We start from the raw sequence: 26,881 nt of genomic DNA on the forward strand, positions 1-26,881 counted from the left end.
CATCAGTAACACTTCTGGGGTTCTGTCAATTCTTACCCTTCCTTGGGGACCCTTTTTTGTCCCTGTTCTGTTTGCAGTACTCTTATTCCAATTTTAGAATATCTTCCCTAATAATTGACTGGTCAGGGATCATGGAAGCTTTGCTCTTAATTATACATTTAATCTTTTTTTGTATCCCAGGTCAAGGTTTTGAATTCTTTAATTTTGTTTTCATTGTGACTTAGTATGTCATGGCTTCCCCAAGGTAGTGAAGATGGACTGTTCTTCCTACCTGGATTGGGGAAAATGTTAAATATAAAGAAATGTGAGGGAGAGAAAAGGATATTTACTTTATGTTGAAAAATGTTATCCCACAAGGCCTGTATTTTTATATTGTGATACTTGTACATGCTTCAAAGAATTCTTAATTGGAAAACTATTTTTAAGTGAACATGAGATATGGAATCGCTTCTTACAATCTCAGAATTCAAGATTCAAATTTAATGTTTCATAGATATATTTTTGGTAGTTTTACCACTTTCTTTGGAAAGTGGAAGAGGTCTGGGAGGAGGAGGATTCTCCTTTTCCTTTTTAACTTTTCACTATGGAAAATTCCAAACATGTACAAAATTAACAGCCAATAATATAATGACTCCATGCACCCATAATCCAGCTTCAACAACTCGTGACTAATTTTGTTTCATTTGTAATCCTACGCTTCATCCCATCCTGGCCAATGGATTATTTTTAAGTTTTTCCCATTTGGATGATGGATAAGTAAATGTCCAACCATCCTGGTGTCATTACTTCAGAATCTAAAACTCCATCCATTCACTTAATACTTATGGAGTGCTTATTCTACAACAGGTACTACTAGCCGAGGCTCTGCATATATAGAATGCAACGTTAAACTCTTGGGAAAATTCACATTAGTTAGTTACACAAGGGGATAATTTCTTACTTCCCCTTAAAACTTTCCAATATCTTTCCATCACAAACTTTTTTTAAAGACCTATGAGCTGCTCTTCCGTCCTTGCCGCGTTTGCCTTACTTATCTTCCACTCTCAACCTGCCTTACCACCCCCAATCACCCTGGCCCCCGTTTTTTACTGAAACATTTCCTTTTTGTTCCCACTTCATAATGTTGATACTGTGTTTGTAACACTTTCTGCTCAGATATCTGCATGATCTATTCCCTCACCTCTTTAAAATTTTCTCTGCCCTCAGCTGCTTTCCAAACGATGTCCTGACCTCTAGATATTTGTCTGTAGTTACCTTCTTGACTATTTAGGAGCTGGGGTTCTGAGGGATCTTCTTGCTCTGTTCTATATTAAGAATTGAACATAAAATGTGTTTGTTAAAACGATGACATGGTTTGGGAACAAACTCAGCCTTTTGCAAACATAAATTTGCTTACCAGTTTTTTGTTTTGTTTTGCTTTGGTTTTAAGATTTTTATTGGGGAAGGGGAACAGGACTTTAATGGGGAACAGTGTGTACTTTCCAGTGTGTACACAGGACTTTTTCCAAGTCAAGTTGTTGTCCTTTCAGTCTTAGTTATGGAGGGCGCAGCCCAGCTCCAAGTCCAGTTGCCGTTGTTAGTTGCAGGGATCACAGCCCACCATCCCTTGCAGGAGTCTACCGGCAACCTTGTGGCTGAGAGGATGCACTCCAACTAATGGAGCCATTCGGGAGCTCAGTGGCAGCTCAGCTCAAGGTGCTGTGTTCAATCTTAGTTGCAGGGGGCGCAGCCCATCATCCCTTGCGGGTGTCTAGGAGTAGAATCGGCAACCTTGTGGTTGAGAGCCCACTGGCCCATGTGGGAATCGAACCGGCAGCCTTCAGAATTAGGAGCACAGAGCTCCAACCGCCTGAGCCACCGGGCTGGCCCCCTGCTTACCAGTTTTGCAAAAGACACCAAAATTATTTCCAAGAGGATGCTTAAATATTAATTAAATAATAATTATGATATTCTTCATGATATCATTCAGAATCACAAGAAATTAGGTATTATGCTTGGTGATCACTTGTGTCTTGTGCCAAATGCCTCTCAGCGGTAAAACTATGATTTTGAAGAACTAGTAGTTTTCACCACTGCAAACCTTGCACTTTAATACTATTTATCCCCCGCTGGTGAGTAATTGACTGGCTTAGGTACCATTTCTTTTCTCCCGTGAGTTAAGATAAGGTGTCTGTGACTATATGTCCTATCTTACGCTAGGTTCTTCTCTGTCTACATTATTTCTATCAGTTTCACTACTATTTGGTTCTTCAAAATACCCTGTCCTAGCAAGAGTGCAGTGAGATTAGCATTCTCAGTCACTGCTCATGGAAATTTATAACTCTTTCCGGGAATATGCATTAAGAAATTTAAATATGTCCCTATCCTTTGATTTCATTTTTAGGAATGTAGCTTAAGGAAAATGCACATGTAGATGTATATACACGTATCTCTGGATGGTGGAAATTATGAAATTATTTTGCTTCTCATTCTTTTCTATTTCTACCACATTTCTTCAATACTCACATGCTTCTCTTCCTCCTTTGTGCCCCCTTGTATTTCTTTTCTCTATTTCCCCCCAGCACTTCACGGCTTTATTTCTCTTAGTATTAAAATGATACATGGAGGTGGAGAGTATATGGGAAATCTGTATGTTCTGCTCAATTTTGTCATGACTCTTAAGTTGTTCTTAAAAAATAAAGTCTATTTTATAAGAAAAATAAGCAAATAAATAGCGTGGGACTTGCTAAAGAAGAGGCTAAGTTTTTATGGGGATCACACTTGGTTCACAGTAGGAACTCAATAAATGTTTGTTGAATCATTTTGTTGCTTTGACTAAGCAATATTCCTCTGCATAAGAAAGCAGGCTCTTTGTGTTTTAAGCCTATATCCTACCTCTTAAGAATCAGAGAAACTACTGAAATATCGAAGAAAATGATTTTTTTTTTCTTTTGGATAAATGGAATGGTTCAGGAATTAAAAGTGTTTTTAAATTAAAAATGCATTTTTATGCCTTCCATGTATATGAAAGATTCTTAAAGAATCTTATTTGACAGTTGTTTGAAAAAATCCCTTCTTAAATTATAGGAACTGCATCAAATTAAATATTTTTTTCTGTTAATTGGAGGTGATTTAAATGTCCTAAATACTGAAGGCTGGGAAGTACGCTGGTACGTGTGTAATGGAATCGTTCCTTTTCCTTATGTACTGGTGCTGTTAAGGTGTAGTTAGTTGTTTATTTCTTACACAGTGAAATATGATTAAATTCCTGTAGATATTTTTTTAGTCTACTTTTAATTGCATATCTTTCTTATTCCTAAAAAAGAATTCAGTCTTTCTTATTCATTAATTATTTGAATTGCCTTTGTTCATTAAATGTCATATTTTATCTTATAAATTACCACAGTCTCCAGGATGGTTGTCCCTACGTTCATTTTTCCACCACCTGGATTAAAATTGTTTAAATATGTTTTCTTTTTCCTGTAGTGGTTCCCCCTGGAAGTCCTGGGCCCATGACTCGGCATGGGTCCTATGACAGTCTAGCTTCTGACCATAGTGGACAGGAAGATGAAGAATGGCTGTCTCAGGTAAAACTCTTGAAATGTTAGAGTGAAAAAAAACCACCAGAAATCCATTTTCTGTGTCTGTTCTGGGATTTTAAAAATTGTTTTCCCTAGCTATAAATGGACAGAATTGGGAACTCTTTTTAGGATTGTAATAATCAATTGTCTTTCTATATTAAGAATTTCTCATCAATACTATTGCAGGAATGTACACACCTTTATACACGCGCGCGTATACATTTGCTTTCATATAGGGGCATAAAATATGCACATCTTTCAAACAATCCATTTATATCTTTTAGGATCTTGGATTTTAGACAGACACTTTGAATTACAATAAGAATTGGCCTTATTTAAACAGTGAAAGTCATTGAACAATCTTTGGGATTTGTTTTGTGGAGTCAACGTTTTCTGAAGATTGGGCCCATACTTTGCTTAGGCAAGTTCAGCATTCTAATCTGCACAAGTCCTGGTTGCACCCGATGGGGTTTCTTTCCCTAAACTCGTGACATGCTGCTTCCATTGGTCTCTAAACCAGTCCTGCAACAGCTTCCGCGGACCCTTCCTCCCCTTGCCAGGTGAAGCTGTCTTCATCTCCAGGGCTTTGAAATAAAAGATACTTGGGCAAATTTCAAAATGATGAGATTACACATGACTTCATTACAAATGCTGTTATGTCTGCCTCAAGTCTGACATCACTTGGTGAAGTTAATGACCTGTCTCAGATTACCAATCCAGCGGCTTTTCATCAGACAGGTGCCTCCGTGGAGGCAGGGTGCAGTTTCATGGCTTCCTCAGGGAGGGTAGCCCGAAAAACTGAAGGGAGTCTGGACACTGGAGAACAAGATGGTTTCTAGGTGACACATTTCATCATACCTTAAATACTCAGAGGAAGCTCCTTAAAGGAGGGCCAGTGCTTCCAGGCATATGGAGGCACATCCTTTCTTGAGGATATCACAGTAAAGTTTTAAAAAAGAAGGCTGGCAAAGAAACCACTGTCCTTCACTTCAACTTTTCAATTCAGAAAAGGGGTCATGTGTGCTGTCAGTGGGAAAGCACATACAATATGTTTGTGCTGCACACACCAGGACAGCGGATAGGAACATGTGGCCATCGCCTCAGTAAAATTGCACCGGCATCTGTTTACCTCTCGGCTCTGTGGCACGGATGGTTTTGAGCTTGAAACATACAGAAGGCTTTATCTGTGGCCTAATTTACATTGCTGAATAGAACTCCCTTCATCAGAAATCGTTGTCCTAAATCGGAGTAGTTTTTTCCTTGTGATCAGTGGGAATGTGAATATTTTTCCAAGACCAGACTCTTTGGGTTTTTTTGTTTGTTTGTTTTGTTTTGTTTTCCCTTTAGGACTTACAAACACAGGGCTGCTCTCTGTGAACCTTTTCCGTTATGTTTTGTTAAGAGTTCATCACCACAATCAGAGAAATGTGATTAAATATGAAAGAATTCAGGGCAAAAAGAAGGCACAAGGGAAGTCACTTCCATAAAGTATGTACACAGACATGGATGTAGCAATTACAGGACGTTGAGAAATAGTCTTTCACCAAAGGTTGGCATATTTAGTCACTTATTCACATTGTTCATTTGTAAAGTCAAATAATTGTTTTCAGGTTTTACCCAGTGTTTTTTACTCCCTACTTTGTCTTTAGAATGTTTAATATAATATGGGCAAAATTCCCTACCCCTTCCACAGAGCATGAAGCTCATAACGCATTATGGTTTTACTGTTTCGCAGCCCTTAAAATACCTGGTGTCAATGTTAATGGTAGTTGACAAAACACTCGCTTCATTTAAAAGTGGATTTGGGGGAATTTTGAGGGCAGTATAGTAAGTATTGTAATATTTAATTGTGGAAAGAACCTGGGCTTTGGGTGTTGAAAGTTATTTTTCAGATGTTTTCTTTTCCATGGCTAGTTCAAGAACAACTTCAAATTTGTCATGAGCTTGATCCTCAGTGAAGGAATTACTTGTAGTCTGTGGATTTATATGCGTAGTATTCAGTGCATACCCACAGAGTGGTAAGTACTGTCTAGAGTGAGTGGGAAGGGTAGTCCTTAGGGAGCCGAAGCTACTTATATGAGGCAGGCAACTGGTCGTTTTATTGTCATGTGATTTTTGTGTTGTCTATGTGTGGGTTGTGTGTGTGTGTGCGTGTGTGTGTGCATTTACATGTATGTACACACACACCCACAATGAATTTTTTGTTTATTTTTGGGAAAACCTTTCGGAGGGGTACAGTGAATGTCTATTTAGTGAATGTCTGTGATTATCATTGCTTTTTGATTGTGGTTGCCCTGTCCATGTCTCCACTTGGTTAAGATGGGCTTCTTGGAGGATGTGGGTATTCAGAGATGGGGTGGGGAGACTGTGAAAGACCTTCAAAGGGAGTTCATAACACATTTAAATCATAATTCCTAATCTGTTTCAGGTAGAAATCGTAACGCACACTGGCCCCCACAGGCGGCTGTGGATGGGTCCACAGTTCCAGTTCAAAACCATCCATCCCTCAGGCCAAACCACAGTCATATCATCCAGTTCATCGGTGTTGCAGTCTCATGGTCCGAGTGATACTCCACAGCCCCTTTTGGATTTTGATACAGATGATCTTGATCTCAATAGTCTCAGGTAAGAAATAAGAACTAGGGAATCATCAGACCGGATTAATATGCGTATGTTCCTTTGTAATGAGCATCTTAGGTAATAATTCCGTTTCCCCTTTTGGCACAGTATCGTGTTGCAGACTATACGCACTGCGAGTCAGATTCATTATTGTCACTGGGGGCCAAATGTGGAATCTCATCGCATTCAATAAATATCTGTGTTTCAGATTGTATTTCCCTGTATCTAATATTCAGTACACTGGGTAAAGCCATCTCATTTTGTGATATCGTACTCACATTTCTAACTGCTTAAAGTCTGATGATATCCTCCTTTCCTGATCTTTCTGATGTTTTATCTTTCAACTAAACTGTACCTGTCCTAACCCTGTATAGTTCTTTTTTTAGGCTTTAAAAAGTTTTTGGATGAGAAAGTGTTGATACCGTGTTTCCCTGAAAATAAGACTGGGTTTTATATTAATTTTTGCTCCAAAAAAACACTTTAGGACTTATGTTCAGGGGATGTCATCCTGAAAAATCATGTTAGGGCTTATTTTCCGGTTAGGTCTTATTTTCTGCTTATAAATTCACTTATAGTTAATCATCTATCTATGTTTTTTTCATCAGCTATGTTCTCTGATCCTCACTTGTATGATTCATAATACATGGTTTACAAAGTAGTATGCTTTTTTATTATTAGGGTTTTTGTTGTGTTTTTTTATTAATGCAACTGAGAACTTTTTGACTTTTGCAGTTCAGGTTTGCTTAGCAGTTCAATTTGTTACAACAAGTTTGATATATTTGGGTATAGCAGACAATGAAGGGCTCAGTACAATGCACTTTAATCTCCCTTTCCTTGTCTTCTCTTGAAAAAAAAAGTTCTATAGTGTATCTTTATTTGAATCTAAAATAGCCCTCTGAACTTTTCCTTGCATCTCTTTTTAAAAATTGTGGGAAAATGTATTCCACTCAGATATGGATATATGTTTTTATCTACCTTTTCATCAACGTTGATAACAAATCTTTATATCAAAGCAAAAGCTGTTGCAGAGGCAAATTAGGCTCTGTTCCTTTGTTTTTAAGAATCATTCCTATAATTGAACATGCCTCCTTTAATACCTTTTTTTGTGTTTTAGTGTTTTGTTTAGTTTACTTTGTATTTTATTTCTTTCTTCCATACTTTTTTTTGGTCTAGCATATTTTCTTCCCCTTTCTAGAAATTTCCCCAAGATTTCACACAATAGTGATAATACAGTGGGTGATAGACCGATTTTCACTGGTAGCAATTGTAAAATATAGTCAAGTTTAAATAGTCAATCCATTTCCAGGGAAGCAAGTCAGTCCTCAACTTGGTGATTCAATGCATAGTCATTCATGTTTATAAGTCAGTCAGTTACTCAGATGTTAGTAATAAGGCATTTCAATTAGATGACCTGTAAGACTATGTTTATTCTCTTTACTGAACTACTCACAAGACTCTCCCCGCCAACCCTTTTTTTTTCCTGATGACTGTTACCGTCTATAAGACCCTGTCCCTTTTCCTTGGAGGACATCTCCAGCTCCTGTATATATAGCTCTGTTCCTTTGTTTTGTGACCTCCTCCAGCTTTCTTAGTTACTCTTTACTTCAAACATAGCCCTCCATCTAAGAGCTCTCTCTAACTTACTTCTTTAGACAATGCAACATTCCTGACATCCTTCCAGAATTTTCCTCAGGGACTTTCCTTTTTCTTATACTAAAGAGCTCCCACTATTTATTATCTAAATGACTTTAAATTGTTTATGTTTGATTAGAATATTGTCCTGTTTATTGGACACATATAAACTTTAAAAATCTTTGTATTGGGTCACAGGTTTATACATTTCTTTTGATTGTGCTTGTAATTTGTATTTAAAAATGTGAACATATAATTATTTGATTAAGAACTGAGCCTTCATTAAAACACAGTTTTGGTAGGAAATTCAGATTAGTCTCATATCATTTCAATTATAAGTGTCCTGTTTAGTACCATTTCTAGCCCAGCATCCAATTAGAAATCCAACTATTTATATTCTCTTCTTTCGTGTTACTGACTCTACCCTGTCGCCTCACCCCTGTTACTTCTACATTTCTTTAGGCTAATGCACAATGGCACTTTAAATTGTGAAACCTTTGTTTAGATTTTTTTGGGCTCAACTGACTCAGGACCCTGTCCTCTGCCCCATACGATGTCACTAAGAATGATGTCGTGCTGTGGTAGCCTGCCTCCCTGTATTCTAACCAAGATGGGAAAAAGGCAGGTATAATGTTGACTGGCATATCCATAAGGGAACCAGACATGGCTTAACCTCATAGTAGTTCCTTAATGTAAAAAAGGCCAATGAAATATTTATTAGGAGACCTGAGAAACAGATAATGTAAAATAGTCTGAGATACAAAGTCTAGTTTTGTATTCAAGATTAGCTCCCGAGACATCAGTTTTATTTATTTATTTATTTGTTTGTTTGTTTATATTCATCTAGTCAGTTAACACATCCATCAGCTCATATCCACCAGCTCACATATATAGTGATTTTTCGGTAAGAACATTTAAGATCTATTCTCTTAGTTAATTTCAATTATACAATACAGTGTTATCAACTATAGTCGCCCTGTTATACATTATGGCTTCAGGTCTTATTCATGTTTTTTTTTTAATTGATACATAATTCACATAACATAAAATTCACTGTACAGATTCAGTGGTTTTCAATATATTCAACATCCCTACTATCCAACTCCAGAATACTTCCATTACACCCTACCAGTTTTTGTCTTATTTTTATCTTTTTATTGTGGAAAAATTTCAAGCATATACGAGTAAACATATGTAAAGTTAAAGACAGTTAATAGAATAAACCCCCATGTATTTGTCACCTAGTTTCAACAAATCAATTTTTGGCTAGTCTTGTTTCATCTGGAGCTGTGTCCACACCTCATCTAAAACTCTGGATTATTCAGAGACTCTAATATAAATTGAATTAATAAGAGGAAATTTAGGGGTGGATGGATGGCTCAGTTGGTTAGAGCACGAGCCCTCAACAACAGGGTTGCCGGTTCGATTCCCACACGGGCCAGTGAGCTGCGCCCTCTACTGCTAGGTTGAAACAAGGAGCTGCCGCTGAGCTTCTGGAGAGGCGTCCTGGTGGCTCAGTTGGTTAGAGCGCAAACTCTCAACACCAGGGTTGCTGGTTCAATTGCCGCATGGGGTGGTGGGCTACGCCCCCTGCAACTAAAGATTGTAAAATGGCGATAGGACTTGGAGCTGAGCTGTGCCCTCCACAACTAGATTGGAGGACAACGACTTGGAGCTGATGGGTCCTGGAGAAACACACTGTCCCACAGTATTCCCCAATAAAATTTTAAAAAAATTATTAGTCCACATAAGTTGATTAGAGCAAGAGGGGCCTTTACCTTGGTTGAACTGATCATATCTAAAAGGCTAGCTTCTTGTTTCTCCTACGAACCAGAAAAACATCTTTTGCAGAAACTTCAAACAAAATGCCCTCTTTCCTCACTGGCCCAAACTTGCTTAGACCTACCCATTCGAGAACTATTAGGTTGGTGCAAAAGTAACTGTGGTTTAAAAGGTTAAAAATAATTGCAAAAACCACAATTCCTTTTCCACCAACGTAATAATCAATCTCTGGGCTGATGGAATTACCATGACTGGTTTCCAAAATAACCTGGGGTGAGTGAATATTAGGTAATATACCATATTGTGCACTATAGCAGTGATCAGTATTTGTATATCAACATTTCCTTCTTACAGTACTAGATCAAATGCATTGTCCTTCACCTCTCTCCCATTTCTTTCTTTCATATAACAAATGCACATACTTTTAAACTGTCCTGTCAACAACTACTCTTTTTCTGCTGTCCATACTTGACATTTCAGGCTCTCATAATCTGTCCCATTGTGCTTCCCAATTTCTTATCTTCCACTAGTGTCCACTATGAACTCTGTGCTTCAGCCAAATCATACTCCTCAGGATGCCCTGCACTTGACACGTTCAGTTACAAACCCAATGGTTCACTTGTTCTAGCTCTGTGCTTATAGGGCACTTGTTGCTCCTCTGCATACATACGTATCCTCCTCCCATGCACAGATGCACTTCCTGTTACAGCTCCACAGAGTCTTCTCGATCTGTTGTGGACCATTTATTCACTTCTCCATTTCCTCATCCTGAGCTTTTAGGACCTACTTCATTCATTTTCACACATTAGTTTTCTTTTGCATCCATCCATGTGTTACGCACATAGACCTTGTATTGCATGTTTTGTTTCTGCTTGTTCCTAGAATAGTACTGACACGTGATTAATATTCAGCAAATACTTACTGAATAAACGTTACCAAAACACGTGTATATATTGTTATAAGTTTTTATTCCTCTAAGTTTCTAAAAGATCTGAAGATCTTTTAGTCATGTAGATAATTTTAATGTTAATAATATTTATCTAATACAGCTGGAAATACTCTTGGCATTTATAGACTTAGGCAACTTGAAGTTGTATGTAGTAAATTGTAGTTTTGCTGAGATGCTAATTGATTCTTACATGCTAATTGGTAATTTTATGGCGGTAACTCAGATAGTAGTGATCCTAGCAAACCCCCTGGCAGTCACATCCCAACACAGCTTTGTTAAACTCTGCTTGCTGTCATATATAAAGTAACTTTCATTGAGGATTTTAAGGGAGTTACTAAAAATTTTGTATCTAGAATTGCTTATGCTTGTATCTAGAGTAATGCTTATGGAAGGCATTACTCTAGCTATGGCACCGTTTCTCAATTAGAGGATTCTCAAAACTCTTCACGGTTGTCCCTTGCAACAGCCAAAGGTTTTGGTACAAAGAATTTTGTTTCTTCTCCCATTCTACTTAATTTATTTCTTTAAATTAATGTCCATGTTTCAATGCCTTACTTAAAATCTATTAAATCACATACAAAGAGAAGCAGGGGTCGGAGTGGACAGAATGTTTGCTGTGCTTTTTGCCTCTTGCTGTGCAAGAGTTAGGGACTGCAGCTCCCCTGTTTGTCTTATTGGAGAATGAATGTTTCTTTAATGGATTGGGCTATTCCAGCATTCCTGATTTAAGGTCTGTTGTAGCAAGCGACAGTTTCGATGCCAGTAACATCTGTGAATTAAATTAAATTGCATTGCAGGATCCAGCCTGTCCGCTCTGACCCAGTCAGCATGCCAGGGTCGTCCCGTCCGGTCTCGGATCGAAGGGGAATTTCCACGGTGATTGATGCTGCCTCAGGTACAAAACCACCTCCAGGATGTTTATTGGGTCGTTCTGTGCATTTCTAATGTCTTTCCTTGCACAGTGTAAAACAGGATTTGTTGTGGGTTGTTTTTTTTTTGCCTTCTTCGTTGTTTTGTTTGTTTAGTTTTGTGTGTGTGTGTGTGTGTGTGTGTGTGTGTTAAAACAGTATTGTGCCTATGTTTGTTGCTAAATAATGCCGTGCATTTAAATATTGCTAAGGTTGGTGAATGATGTGGTGGAGTTGGCACTTGATTAAATGTAACGAACACAGTATTGAAGGCTACAGGGTTGATGACTGCTTTGCCTTTGATCTCTCAAATGTGGAGAAGCGACCTTGACAGAGAACGTAAATACAATATATGGATTCAATTTACTCAACCTGTTGAGTATCAAAGTGCCTGATCTGTGGAAGTAGAGTCCAAATGCTATGGCTTAAATGGTTTTATTATTGAAAGCATAAAGTTTAGAAATTCATTAACTTAACTCTAGTCTATCTATCACAGTTATTAACTTCCTATCCTTGGAGTCAAGCCATGAATATGTCATTAGTACCACGAAGTAGATCTCTGCCTTGGTAGGTGAGAGTTTCTACATTAGTATTGTAAAAACTCTTTTCTGCCAGGTCTGCCAAATAATAGAACTGTTTGTAATCATTTTCTCATCTCCAAGTGCAGTGATAAGGAATATAAGGACAGTGATGCTTTAGATTATGGTACAGCTGTGGAGCATCTGAAGATAGCGTCCAGCAGGGTTTCATCAAACAAAGTCTCTTACAAGTAGAATTATTAAATACTTGGCGTTAGTCAAACAGTTGAGTCAGAGAGGATTTTAATCTATAGCAATTTCGAAATCCGTAGAGACTGCTGATTTGATTGAGGCTTAAACTGTGAAAGAAAATGGAAACAAACACAAAACTGATTTGCAAAGGTCACTTTTAAAAGACCAAAGCTTCTGTTTCTGATTCTGTCTCTGAATGGATTTTGAAGTTGGAAAGCTAATGCCCTTTGTACGTTTTCTTAGCGTTCTGATTTTTTTTTTTTGTCTGTGGATTGCGCCGTGTGTCTAATTAAGCTGTGCACATCCAGGGCTGTACCTTCATTTTTAACGTAGACGCCTACTTAAGAGGACTCATACTTGTCCCTCTGCTTTAACTTGGCAACCATGGTTGTCGCCTGGACACACGCGCAGAAATGTATCAAGTCTCTATCCTCGCTTCCCTGCGTTGAATGAGGTATTAAGAAAGGTGATGTAAACAATAAATCTTCTTGATAGTTTCAATCTGAGAATGCCAACAGATCCTGCTCATCTGGAATTATCATTTACAGTTGTAAGTCCTGGAAATGATGTATTTTAACCTGAAATATTTTATTCAAGATTACAGTAGTAGGCTTTGTTGGATTTTTTTTTAACATTCTTAAACTGCTATGTTATTAATGTTTTAGAACCAGATGATTAGCTACCAGACAAGTGAAATGCATGTCACTAAAGCACTTACCATGTGTGTTATTAAAAGTTGCCATAGTCAATGCTGTAGTCTGGGGTGATACTCCATATTTGTCATGCAGCACTATCTTAGCTCTTTGTAACATTATCTCTTGCCACAGAGAGAACCGTCTACAACCATAGTTTTAACTCTTAACTCTGTTGCAGAAGAGTTTTCAAGTTGTTGTTTGCACTTGACTTATTTACATTTCCATCAGAGACACATCATAGGCGTTTCCAGGATATTGTCCTACAGCTCTGAGCCTCTGCCTGAAAGCACCAATCTTTTGCGTAGAGAAAGGACTTCTTGGTGACTAAGTGCTATTGTTATTTCTCTATGACTGTTTTCATTCCAGAAAACCATAATTCCCCTTCTGAAAGACAGCCAGAGCAATGAGATGCGTACTGTTTTCTCTAAATTTGAGCTAAAAAAACCCCCATAGATGAGGAACTAGACTTTTAAGACTATTTCTCTACCTCTCAAATGGTTTGGACCCCTTTTGTTCCACACATGAAGTGAGTGAATGATGTTTTGTTGGGGAAACTCCCTCTGTTTTGTTTGATAGGATCACTGATGTAATAGACTTGCTTTTTTATTGATATTTAACATGGCAGAGGCTAAATAGTTTGGATTCTGTATGAAAAGACGTTTAAGGGAAAATTCTGTTCTAGATTCTTCTGTGATAGAGTCTAGGACATGTATGTAATTGTTCCTGAACCAGGAAGTGCTTCTCTGATTATGGCCCAGGCATTGGCGTCAGCTGCATAGTATGGATATGCTCATTTGGAGCTCAGAGATATGACCAGTGTGGCGCCTTCTCTGATGGGGCTTCATTTCTTTGTCTTACATTCAAGCAATTTATATGGCTAAATGTACTGTCTTTTTAATTGTCCTTGTGGCACATTTTATAGGTGTCCCTCTTATTTTAGTGACAACTCTTGCTCTGTCTAAACTAGCAGTGATATAATTATTTTCCATACAATTACTTTTCCTGAGCCACAGCATTAAAAAATTTAATGTGATACAATTACATCTTTTGACAATTGTAGTACTTTTCAAAGAGACAATATGTTATTTTAATCTTGGGTCTACGTATGTTTTGGATATCTATGCATTAATCTGGCCATGTTATTCAGTTGCAATAAAAAGAGATCAGCAGAAAGTTGTGACACTTTTGCTAAGAAATGTTTTTTCCTCCACAATTTCTTGATTAGTATATCTGCTTCACTCCTTCACATAGAACACATTTCTTAAAATACATGTTTTTTATTTATTAACTTAAGTGACTTAAGCACAGTGTAAATTCTATGCCTTTAGATACCTGTGAACCAGCCTCTCACTGTCTCTATATAAATCTCAGATCTATCATTGCTTTATAAGTACGTATTATTCCCATAACATGTTTCATCTGATCTTTGGTGATCCAGAAAATACTATTTTACTTAAGATTTTGAATTTAGGTAATTGTGAGAGGTTCCTTTCTTTACTAAGGAGAAGACCATTCTGGAAATGGACTTTATAGGATTTCACCCTTACACACAAGCTACCCAATAATAATGGAATTTGAAGGAACTGCTTCATTTTTCCTCTGTCTAATGAATATCAGTGTCTCTGAATTATAGACCACGTTTCTAGGCAAAGCACTGCATGGATTGCTTACCTTTTTTTTGCCCTCTGTACATTCCTTTTAGTCAGGCATCTAAGACTTTCTTCCCATTGTCTGTCCTTTATAACGCGTGTCCTTCTCTTGATAAAGGTCTAGGACCTCTGAAGAGAAAACAGAAGATAGCTGTCAGTGTCAAGTTCAAACTTTGTTTCCCACTTTGATGACTGATGCTCTTGTTCCAAGACTCGTAGGCAGTGCCTGTTGGGTAACTTCATAACAACTCTAGTTACTTTTGAGTCACCCACACAAAGAACCTAGAACGATCTGGTTTATCCTATGTTTGTCCTGGTTTGTAGTTTGACTAGGGAAATTGATGTTTACCAAGAAAGAACTCAAAACAACTGAGACTTAAAGACAAACTTAGGCCTAGCTCATCTGAAGAGCAGACACCTTTTGTCAAACTCTACTAAAGTAAACATTTTATAGAGAAAAGTGTTATTAGAAGTGGTGAGAGCAGCATTTATGTACATTCCTGAGGAAGGTGACAGCAGGAGAAGGAAAATATGACAGATAAGTGAGTTTTTATCATTTGGAGCAGGCTTTGATACATAAGGTACTGAGTGTGTTACATGAAGCATTTATTGCATCAAGCAATAAATAGGGACAAAGTTACAGACCTGGTATTTATTGTTATTCTTGACTCTAGAGAAGTACTATTTTTGTTGTACAATTGAAGTAATCTAAATAATTTCTAAGAAATTAATTAATTCAGGAGACAATTTTTCAGCACACAGTTTTTCCCAGTATCAAAATAATTTGTTTATTGAAGAAAACTATACACTTAAAAATCCAAACTGGTTTGATTTGATTGATTTTATGATACTCATTTGTGCCTGCTTTGTGTTTTTGGCATTCAGTGCATCAGAGCTTTAAAGAAACAATACTTATTATTAGAGAATTACTACAGGGTAGGCAACAAGGAGATTATTTGAGCAGTCAAATTTCTGCTGGAAGGACATTCTTACAGAGGCATACTTTTACCTTACAGAGATTTTTCTGATACACTAAGGGAAGAATATCCTTAACGATTATATTTCACCGTATCTACAGTTGCCATTTCAATCTGAGGCAGACTTAGTCACTGTATCTTTTTTAATGGTCATTAAAAGGATTGGGGTGACACTGGTTAGTGAAATTATATAGGTTTCAAGTGTGCAATTCTATAATATATCATCTATACATTACATGTATGTTCGCCACCGAGAGTCAGCTCTTCTTCCATTGCCATGTATTTGACCCCCTTTATCCTCTTCTATCACCTCCCTCCTTTACTCTGTGGTAATCACTAAACTGTTGTTTGTATCTATGAGTTTTGTGTGTTTGTTTGTCTGTCTTGTTTATTTGTTGCTTTCAGTTTTATATGCCATATAGGAGTGAGTCGCTGTGTCTTAAAGCCACCAGAGACAGGAGATACTGGTGTAAGAAGCAAAGAGATATGTAAGAAACACCATTCAGTCTACCACAGTGAGGCCACTTAGCTCCATGATTTTAAAACTATAGCTGAGTGACAGAAACCATGACGTTATAATCATGGTCTTAAACTTTTGTTGAAACCTTCCACAAGTCATGTCTAACTACCTATCCATTCTTCTGCATCTGGAAAACGAATTTAAGGTTTCCTGTGCCAAAATTGTTCCCCTTTTTAGGGCAGGGATGTGTTCAAATTATTGCCTAAAATAATTCCCAGATACAAAGTTCTTTAGCAATCTGTCTTTGAATAAATGATGTGGTTTTCATTTAGTAGAGCTCCAGATAGTCTTTGTGATTATAAGGTGTCGAAAACTGCAGGCATTCTTGTACCTTGGGTATTTACAGCCTATGCGGGATCAGTAAGAGGATTATGGATGAGGGTGGAATTAAAAGAAGGCTTAGTCCTGACCTGTGAACAGTCCCTCAGAGGGGAAAAAGGAGGTCAGTAATTTTGCTTTGACATTATTTGTACTTGAAACAGTAAATATTCAAATTCAGATATTAAGATTGGCTTGTTGTTTTTTTAAAGAAATGAGGATGTTTTTGCATTATTTCAACTCTAATGAATACCTACTGTCTGTGTAGAATCAAAAATTAGAGATTAAGACCATAGGGAAAGACCTGATTTGCCCATCAGGAATGCGCTGAGCCACATCTCTCTCCTGATTTAAATATTCCTCTCATTCTTCTTTCTAATATTTATAGGATGTTAGAAGATGAAATTCAAGTTAACAATGTGGAAAAATTTAGCTCAGCACAATTAAGAAACAAATGATTGCCCCACTTGAAGATGAAGAAACTGTAAACAGAAGTAGAAGAAGCTGTTGGGAAAGTTTTTTTCTGATGACACATTTCTTGGAATAAATCTTTGTGTCAACTAAAACCTTGCCTTGGCTTTCTCTATTGCAAGCTCCAAGTTCTTGACACGACTTTAAGTCTTTCCTAAGCATTTTGAGAAGGAATTGCTGGAATTCTCCCTACTGTTGATATACCAGGGTACCACATGGGACTTTTTGGCCAAAAGACTCAACGTCTCCTTTTCTGTACCTTTATTACTACATTTTTCATACAAGGCTGGCCTGTTTATGTCGTCTGTTGCCTGAGACTGTGGTGGCAGAGGCACAATATTGGGGGCAGTATTAGCATTTGTTTAAGTCTGAACCAGGAATTCCATTTGTCTTAGTGACATTAGTGTCAAACTGTTAGTGCCATACTATTTTAAATTGTGTCCAAGAGTCTGAGAGGCTTATGCTTATAGGTGTCATCTATTAACTTAGAAACAAACAAAAGAGCCTCTCTCCCTTGAATATGGAAGCCCAGTGAGCAATTAAAAAGTAGCCTGGGACCTCACCCTGGCAACTAGTCAGAGCCAGAGCTCATGATATTCCCCTGGATATTGTTGAAAACTGTCAGAGAAAAAGCTAAAGCAAATAATCAAAGTGAAAATAATTATCCCCAGGAAAAGTCTTGTTTTGGGCGCTAAGTGTAGTGGAAAGAATAGTAACTTTTGAACCTTTGATTCTCGTCTCTGCTCTGCTCTACCTGCTTGGCAAATTGCTTTAAAATCCAAGGCTTTCTACCATAAGACGAGGGAATCGAAGTAAGTTATTTCCAGATTCCCTTCCAAGCTTGAAAAATTAGTGAGTTTGTACTTTGGATCACTTTTGAAGAATTTTTTTTAAAAGTAGGGTCTAATTTACATATTGCAAAATTGCATGTATCTTAAGCATACAGCTTGTTGAATTTTTATACCCACATAATCATGAGTGGTGATCAAAATTAGAGTATCTCCGTCTTTCAAGAATGTTCCCTTATGCCCCTTCCAGGTAATACTACCTTTGACCTCGAGATTACCACTCTGATTTTCATCATCATAAATTAGCATTATCTATATTGAATTTAATGGAAATGGTATCATTCTGTACCTATCCTTTTGTGTCTGACTTCTTTTACTAAATGTTTTTGAGATTCATCCAGGTGTTACATATGTCACCAGTTCATTTTTTTTTTCTTAGCTGCAGTGTAGTGTGACTATAACACAGTTTATGTATCCATTATCCTGTTTTTTTTTTCCATTCAGGCCTTACCACGAATAAAGATGCTATAAACTTTCCTGTACAAGTCTGGTTTTTTTTTTGGCATATGCATTTATATGTTTTGGGCACCTACCTAGTACTAGAATTGTTATCTCACAAGGTAGGCATGTGCTTAGCCTAGAAGTATTCCACAACGACTGTACTGTTTATCATTCTTCACAGCAATGTATGAACCATCCTAGGGAAGATAAACTGTGGTTTTAATTTGCTTTTCTCTGATGAATACTGATATTGAGCACCTTGAATATATTTACTGGTCACTTGGATGTCTTCTTTTGTAATGAACTTATGAAGTCTTTCACCATTTTTTATTGGGTCTGTTGTCTTCATTGAATTTCAGGGGTTCTTTAAGGATTATGGATGTAGGTCTTTTGTCAGATATTTTGCAAATATTTCCTTTCAGTTTATTGCCTTTTCACTTCCTTAGTGGTGTCTTCGACAACAGTCGTCCCATTTTTCCATTATTTTTTCATTTTATGTTTAGCACAAAAATGTTTCCCTTTCCCAGGGTCTTGAAGTGATGCTTTTCTTAAGTAATTGTATGGTTTTGGCCTTTGTATTTAGGTCTGTGATCCTTTTCTGATTATTTTTTGTCATGATAGGAGGCAAGGAGCTGTTTAGCTTCTTTCACACAGATATCCAGTTGCCCAAGCGCTATCTGTCAAAAAGATAGGCCTTTTCCCCAATGAATTTCATTGATGCCTTTTTAAAAGATCATATTTTTTCCTGGATTCTCTATTCTGTGCCATTGATAAATATACATGTTTTATAAGTTTAGTAAGTTTTAAAATCTAACAGTTTCCTGTCTCTCCTTTTGTTTTTTATGTATATCTTGTCTATTCTAGCTTCTTTACATTTCCATGCACGTTTACATGTACACATGAGTACATATCAGTGGTTCATGGTGTGGCCCATGAACCTCTGGGAGTCCCCAAGACACTTTCAAGAGACCTGTGAGTGAAAACTGCTTTTAATAATATGAAGTCATTATTTGCCCATTTCAAACTATTGTGTTAACATTTAGTACAGATAATAAAGAAGCAATAGTAGATAAAACTAGCGTAGCAAAAACAGTGGCACCAAACTACTTTTGTAGCCAATTCTACTCACTCATAGTTTAAAAAGACAAACAGCTATGATTCTTAAGAATGCCTTTGATACAATAAAAATTATTGATTTTATTAAATTATAAAAATTTTTAAATGTAATAAATTAATTTTACTCAATTTTGTTGCTTGTGTACTTCTTTGTAATATTCTGTGTATCACAGTGGAATTGATGCATGATGGTGCTCCTGAGGAAATGCACTCGTGTGATTGTTGTGAACTGACCTAGCAACTGTTTTCATGGGAAACCATTTTACTTCAAAGAATAACTGACAAACTGTGTTGATTCAGACATGGGTATTTGGCCAAAATTTTCTCAAAAAAATAAAGTAAGCCTGTCCCTTCAAAGAAAACAACTGACAATATTTATTGCCAATGATAAAATTCTAGCCTTCAGGTGAAAATTGGAAATTTGGAAACCATGTATTCACCTGTATCCACCACCGCTGTCTGCTTAACAGGTTTCTATTGGTTAAAGACATTTTTGATGAGATAGGTGGGGATATTAACTAATGTGATATTTTTATGTCGTATGACAAAAATCAGTCAACATTTGAGAGATCTGCAGTATTTTCCAAATGACAAATTTTATGCTATTTCAAAATTATGTATGGGTGATGGACACATTCCAAGGGTAAGATAGGAAAAAATTTTAATATCACAGAGTACAAAAGTTAATTGATATGGTTTTAGCTATCATTTCAACTAACTGGTCAAGTGTTGTACCAAAAAAGAATATCCCCAGAATCTGAAAAGCCTCAGAATCTGAATATGCTCCATTCTTTTCTAATTACATTTTTGAGTGAGGCCAACTTGTCTTCACCCACTTCAACGAAAACAGCATATCACAACAGATTGAATGCACAAGCTTATATGAGAATCTCCCTGTTGTCAATTATAAAGGTTTCTCCCCCCAAAAGTAAAAAGGTTACTCTTCTCATTAATTTTTAGTTTGGAATTTTTTAATACAAATTTTATTTATGTTGATACATGAAGGGTTTCTTATAGTTATTTTTTTAAATGAGTTAATAGATAAATGTCTTCTGTGATGATAGATATAACTAATACACATAAACCAAAGCTCTTTGGAGTTCTCAATTTTTTAAGGGCACAAAGAGGTACTGATTCAAAAAATGTTTGAAAACCACTGAAATATATATATGACCTCACACACATACATAGGTACATTAAATACATATTCATCTCTACAGAAATTTAGTTGAGATTTGATTCTGATTTCATTGCATCTGTAAATAAAATTTGGGAGAATCGACATCTTACAAATATTAAATCTTCTAATACATGAGCTTTTTATAGCTATCCATCTATGTAGTCTGTAATTTCTCCTAATATTTGTTAAGTTTCAATGTAGAAGTCTAACATATATTTTGTAAAATTTATTTCAATTATTTGGTGTTTTGATGTTATAGATAGTATTTTATTTCATGTTTCAGGTTTTTTAAATAGTATATAGAATACTGTATTTTTTGTATGTTGAAATGTATTGAGACCTTTCTAAATTCATGTATTAATTCTAGTAGATTCCTTTGAATTTTCTACTATGCCATCATGTTATCTGCAAATAAAGATGGTTTTATTCCTTTCCAATCTTTATACCTTTTTTCTTCCCCCCCTTATTATAGTTGCTTAAATCTCCAGTACAGTGTTGAATAGAAATGATGATATTGAATGTTTTTGTCTTCCTAATCTTAGAGGGAAATGTTTAATATTCCACTATTAAATATGTTAGATAAACTTTTTTTCAATGAAAACCTACATTCCTACTTTGTATCATTCTTATATTGGAACTCCTACATTCTTATATTGTATCATTTCTTTATTGGAATGAGGAATGTATCATTTCTTTATGGACAAAATCCATAAAAGAACCAAACTGACATTCTAAAACTGAAAAATACAATATCTTAATTCATTAAATAGGCTTAACGCCTACTGAATTCAGAAGAAGAACTGATCAGAAACTCAAAAACAAGTCAAAAATTATAAAAACTCAAGCAGAGAGAAAAGAAAATAATGAAATAAAACAATTCAGTTTGAAAAATGTGGAGGTAATATTAAACTGTCTAACGTGTAATTGTTACATGTGTATGACAAGGAGAGAATAGGCAAAAGAAATAAATGAAGGGCTGAGAATTTTCCAAAATTAATTAAGGATATAATCTCAAATTTCAATAAGCTCAGTGTATCCCAATTAGGATAAATACAAAGAAAACCATACCTAGATATATCAGAGTCAAGCTGTTGAAATCTAAAAAAATCATGAAGCAATTTTAATAAGCCTACTATGGTTGTTTATTTCTTAGGTTCATATTGGGGTGAGGGTTTAGAGTTTTGACTCTAAATTAGGGTGACTTTTTTTTTTTAAGTTTCTTTGGCAGTATGAGGTCCTTGTCTCCCAATGATCTATGAGGAATCTTCAGGATATTTATTTTTTTAAAAAAAGGTAAAAGATATGGGAAACCAGTATTTATTCATAAATACCTATGTGTCCAGCACTGTGCTAGGTGTTTTCACATGGCTCATCTCATTTAATCATATTTCGTTAGGATCACAAGTCCATCTCAGAAATATACAAAGAGTGGGACCTAAGATACCTAGGTCCTGATACTTAGAATTACTTAAAGTGCATTATGGTGACACCTCAGATAAGTCCAAACCTCTTTTTACCCTGCCTGATCAAATATTCATTTCAAAACACTGTATGCTGAAATAAGCCATGTGGGAGTTGAAGAGAATCAACTATTCAGGTGGTGAAAATGTGTGAATGCAGCTGGCAGATGAAGTTGCAGTATGATGACTTCCCAGCTTGTCATTATTGCTTCAGGCAACAACTGACAGGCCTGACTGGTCATTGGCTTTCCATTTCTGGCATTGATAGGACTGAAAATTCTTAGTGTCACACATACTTAAAAGCTGTCCCTGTTATAGTGGATACAAACAGCACTGGAGGGTCCTTTTTGCTTAGAGATGTAATCAATATGGTCTAGAGTTCTTGACCTGAACCTATAATTATCTGGACATTATAAAGGTAGCTTGTTGTTCCAGAAAATGCTTGCTTATATTCAGGACTTTGGGGCTAAGTTGTGAATAGAGAGAAGAAAAATAGAGGCTTTGTTCCTCTTTCCATACTTGACAGTCTTTAAAAGCTATCATAATAACCACAGAACAGGGTATTCTTATAGGATTAGTACATTGTATCTTTAAGATTTGGGGTGCTGAAGTTTAAATCTCACCTCTGATGCTATCCTGATAAACTGCAAAAGTTGTGACTTGAATGTTATGCAGGTTGCGATTGGAATTTTTTCAGTACCAAAATTGAATTTTTTTTCATTGATCCACATGCCTGGATTTGAAGTGCAGCGTTACATAATAACCCATTTGAATTTGATCTTTTCCTTTAAGTAAATGTATGCTGAAGAAAAGAAATTGGGTAAGCAGATATTAATGGCAGCCCATGATCCATGGGCAAGAGTGAGTAGGAGATGACATGGGTAGCAATTCTTCAGTCACTCTTTGTACCAGTGCATTTAAGTGTGTTGTGATTGAGATTAATTTGCCACCTGGAAATAGTAAAAATGCAGGCATAAAATGAATTACCAGTAGATGTGGATCATGATTGTTCTATCATTGCTTAGCTTAAGATACCTCTGGATGGCATTATTATTGGATTACCCTGTGGGTAGGGTGCTTATAAAAGGGGGGGGGAGTAATGCCTTGTACTAACGGGCTCTTTGAGGACGGGGGCTGTCTTCATATTACTAGATGTCTGGTATTGGTACCTGCCACGGAGCAGATAATATGTGTTGCACTATTGATTTCTGATAAAAATAAGTGTTTAAATATACCAGAAAGTGATTAAAATTTAATACCGCTGCATCTTTATACCTGCACTACCTCACTTAAACCTAGAAAGTGTAACCTTGACCTAACCTTGACCTAGAGTCCTTTATTAGGGTTGCCCTGATGTTTATGATCACTCTTCCTTTATTTGGGCCCTTGGAAAACTGTGTGATGAGTTGAAATATTTTGCAGAGCATTTCAAATTATTTTTATGTCTTTTTTTTTAAAGCAGCTTTTTTAAAAAAAATAAATTTTATTGGGGAATATTGGGGGACAGTGTGTTTCTCCAGGGCCCATCAGCTCCAAGTCATTGTCCTTCAGTCTAGTTGTGGAGGACGAAGCTCAGCTCCAAGTCCAGTCACCATTTTTAATCTTTAGTTGCAGGGGGCGCAGCCCACCATCCCATGCAGGAATTGAACCGGCAACCTTGTTGTTAGGAGCTCATGCTCTAACCAACTGAGCCATCCGGCCGCCCCTCCAGAGGCTCAGCGGCAGCTTGTTGTCTTCAGTCTAGTTGAGGAGGGCGTAGCTCACTGCCCCATGTGCGAATCGAACCAGCAGCCCTGTTGTTGAGTGCTCGTGCTCTAACCAACTGAGCCATCCAGCCAGTCCAGTATTATTTTTAAGGAGTATGTTTCTCATCTGATAGCTTTTACATAACCAGGTTATAAAGGAATTATTACCCCCCCCCCAATTCAGTTGCACTTTGGTCTTACTAGGCTAACATGGAAATGTGTGTCTTAAGGTTATTTTATAAAGCGTGAACTGTAGCACATTCCTGCTTTCTGGGACGTGTTGTGAAGCCTGGCAAACTTCCACTGAAAGGAATGGACTTGCTTTTTTCTTCTGGTCACACTAGGCTAACTTGCAGATGAATTATTGTATGGATATTTGGGGCTGTCTTTTAATGTATAGCCTAGCTTATACATGTGCCCAATGAATTAGCACATAGGGATCTGACCTACGTTTTCTTAAGCCAAAAAGTTTTGTTGTAGAATTGCCACCATTTTGGTACTGTCACTGCAGTTCGGTGACTTGTGCTTAGGCTCTTGGCAGCCCTACGAGACATGGTATCTTGATTCTTAACCCTGTCTTATTTGGGTGTTCTAAGGATATTGGAAAGACTAGTTATTCTTTAAATGCTCACTCAGTGTTAAGATTGTAGAAAGTACTAAAAGTTGCCTGTGAAACTTTAATTGAACTCCTCGGTTAGTAATCCGTTCTTTTGATGAGTTTATATCATTTCCAAATAAAGAATGTTTGCATGATTGGGAAGAGAAAAGACTCTTTAACCCTCCTTTTTCTCTCTACCTAAAGCGGATGCTTATAACATCCACAGAAATCGCTTTGACGTTTTCTGATCAAGCAGACTTTTACAATCTCAGAAAATTTTAGCCATGAGTGAATACCTTTAATTAGAGTTTTTATAGCCACATTAGGGTCCCAAATCCTGAATCAGAGAGCCTAAGCCAGGGAGACCTTAGTAAAATTTTGGTGTGGTGCCTGAAACTTTTCATTTGCCTTGCAACCTGTTCTTAATTTTACTTTTTATTCCAATACACCCCATTGATTAAATTAATTACTTTCCCCTCTGTTCTTAAACTTTTACTGTTGTGTTTATCACCTCATATTAAAGTTAGTTGGGAACATTTCCCATTCTAGACTGTGAACTCATCTTGTATGTACTCCCCACAGCACCCTGAATGGTTCTGACACGTAATAGGCACGCAATAAATGTTAATGAATTCAACATTTCAGCATGGACGATTGAAACCAATTTTTTGCATCTGACTAGACATAGTAGTTGCCTCCTGGGAGGGGAACTGAATGGTTAGGGAACAGAAGTGAGAAGGAGACTTTGTTTTCACTGCAGTCTTTTGGAACATGTACATGTATAATCCACCCAAAACTTAAATGAAACTCTCTTTTTGACACCTAACAAATTTTTCAGAATTTGACAGGTTACCTTTGCAAATTACTGTTTGTTGTTTGTTTGTTTGTACAAATGAAGAAATGAGGTTAAGGGATGTTAAATAACTTGTCTGTTGTCACAGCTAGTAGGTGGTAGAGCAAAGATACGAATCTGTGACACCTTCACTTTTTCCAGGATATTTGAACAGCATCTCAACCACAATAGCCTACCTTGATTTTGTTTTTTAAAATAAGCAGATAGCAAGGTATGTATCTGAGCTAAGCACTATCCTTATTCATTCTTTTTTTCCCCTTCTTCCACCCCCGTTTTTAAAATTCTTTATATCTTATGCTATCATATACAGTGAATAATAGAAGTCATGAAATATAGCACCTCCTCTCTTGAATGGTACCTCTAATTTAAGGAGCCACTAGCAAAGCCTCTTTGGGGAGGTTTGGATGGTCGAAAACAGTTGTATTTGTGGCTTACCTAGGTCTCCCTGCAGTTCATGGAGAAACTCTTACCTTTAAGCAATAAACATTTATTTTCAGCTCGGAAAACCATTATTAATCAGGTAATGTTTTCTCAAGCTGAAAAAGGCTCTCGCTAAAGAATGATGATTTCCCAAGGTCATATTTCTTTCCCACCTACTTGTGGGAAAATACAAACTAAAGGAATACTAGTGTTTGAAACTCATGATTTATTTTATATTTGGGGGCTAGGAGAGAGAGGCAAAGTGATTATATTTCTCTCAGAAATATTGTTAATTGCTTTATCAAAGCATGGCATAAAGCATAAAAGCAGCCCCCAAATGTCCTGATTCTAAATGGACCTGACACCATGATCTTCTATCATGGCATAGCCTGTGAGTGGGCATTCCCAGTGGACCTTTCCACACTACAATGTTTATTACTCATAAAGATCTGAGTTCATAGCCACTTTGAAACGTGTAAGAGCTGTTCAAATCCCATCCACTGGACTTGTGTTTTCACATGTTAAAATTATTCCAGTTTTTTGTTTGTTTGTTTTCTTTTCATATAGTTTACTCAGAAATACCTCCCCACCTCAAATTCTGAATAATAACATTTGGATTTTCAGTAAACTTAAAAAAGAAGAGCTCAGATGTGAAAATATACCTGAGAGATAAATGTTTTTGCTTTGCTCTCTTGTCTATTAATGCAGTGGGGTCTTTAACTGGCCCATATTATGCTTCTGTTTTTTATAATCTGTGAAATGGTAACTAAATTTTTCCTTCTGTGTGGTTGATCTGATCAAAATACTAATAAAGGCTCTGGGGTGATGGTATCAGTTCTTGTCTCTTACTATTTACTGATGGTATAATTTTCACTGTAATTTGCTTTAACACTCTGGTTTTAAGAATGAACACTCTGGTTAATTTTGGTTTACTTTTAACGAATTTTTTTAGGAATTTAAAAAATTACTAAAGAACCTCAATGAATACGATACCGTTAACATTCACAAAAATAGTTATATGCAAATTAAATGTTCTTAGCTGATAGGATTATTTTGAAGTTGTGATTATGAAAATGAATGTAGATTAATATAATTAAGCGCTTCCTTACTTATGAAGGAAATCTAGCTAGACTATGTCTTCTGAGAAAGTTATGGAAGTAAAAGGAAACAAATAGGATATTTAATATCTCTACTTAAATCTTGTGTTATATGCAGCCCATAACAGTTTCTCTGCTGCATATTAAATTTTATATATAATGAATAATAGCGGGTTTGGGTAACATTTGATTGCTTAATGTACTGTGCTAAGCATTTAACATGCGTTACCTTCTTTAGTCTTCACATCCTATGAGGTAAATGTATTGTTCTAA

General features: G+C 36.6%; 1 protein-coding gene across 18 annotated transcripts in view; it reads left to right on the top strand.

The window, feature by feature from the left end:
* The window catches only part of BCAS3 (BCAS3 microtubule associated cell migration factor), a 568,714-nt gene that overhangs the window by 306,690 nt on the left and 235,143 nt on the right, over positions 1-26,881 (top strand). For 13 of the 18 annotated variants that reach the window (XM_081029000.1, XM_081029013.1, XM_081029011.1 and 10 more), the window contains 3 exons: positions 3,466-3,566; positions 5,989-6,185; positions 11,340-11,437. In XM_081029000.1, coding sequence (XP_080885126.1) covers positions 3,466-3,566; positions 5,989-6,185; positions 11,340-11,437 — 396 coding nt within the window. Of the gene's footprint in view, positions 1-3,465; positions 3,567-5,988; positions 6,186-11,339; positions 11,438-16,767; positions 18,467-26,881 lie in introns of those variants that run through there. The other 5 variants (XM_081029006.1, XM_081029004.1, XM_081029003.1 and 2 more) reach the window with 3 other exon arrangements.

Source organism: Rhinolophus hipposideros (genome assembly GCF_964194185.1).
Source record: "Rhinolophus hipposideros genome assembly, chromosome: 20".
In the NCBI taxonomy this organism is placed as follows: domain Eukaryota; kingdom Metazoa; phylum Chordata; class Mammalia; order Chiroptera; family Rhinolophidae; genus Rhinolophus; species Rhinolophus hipposideros.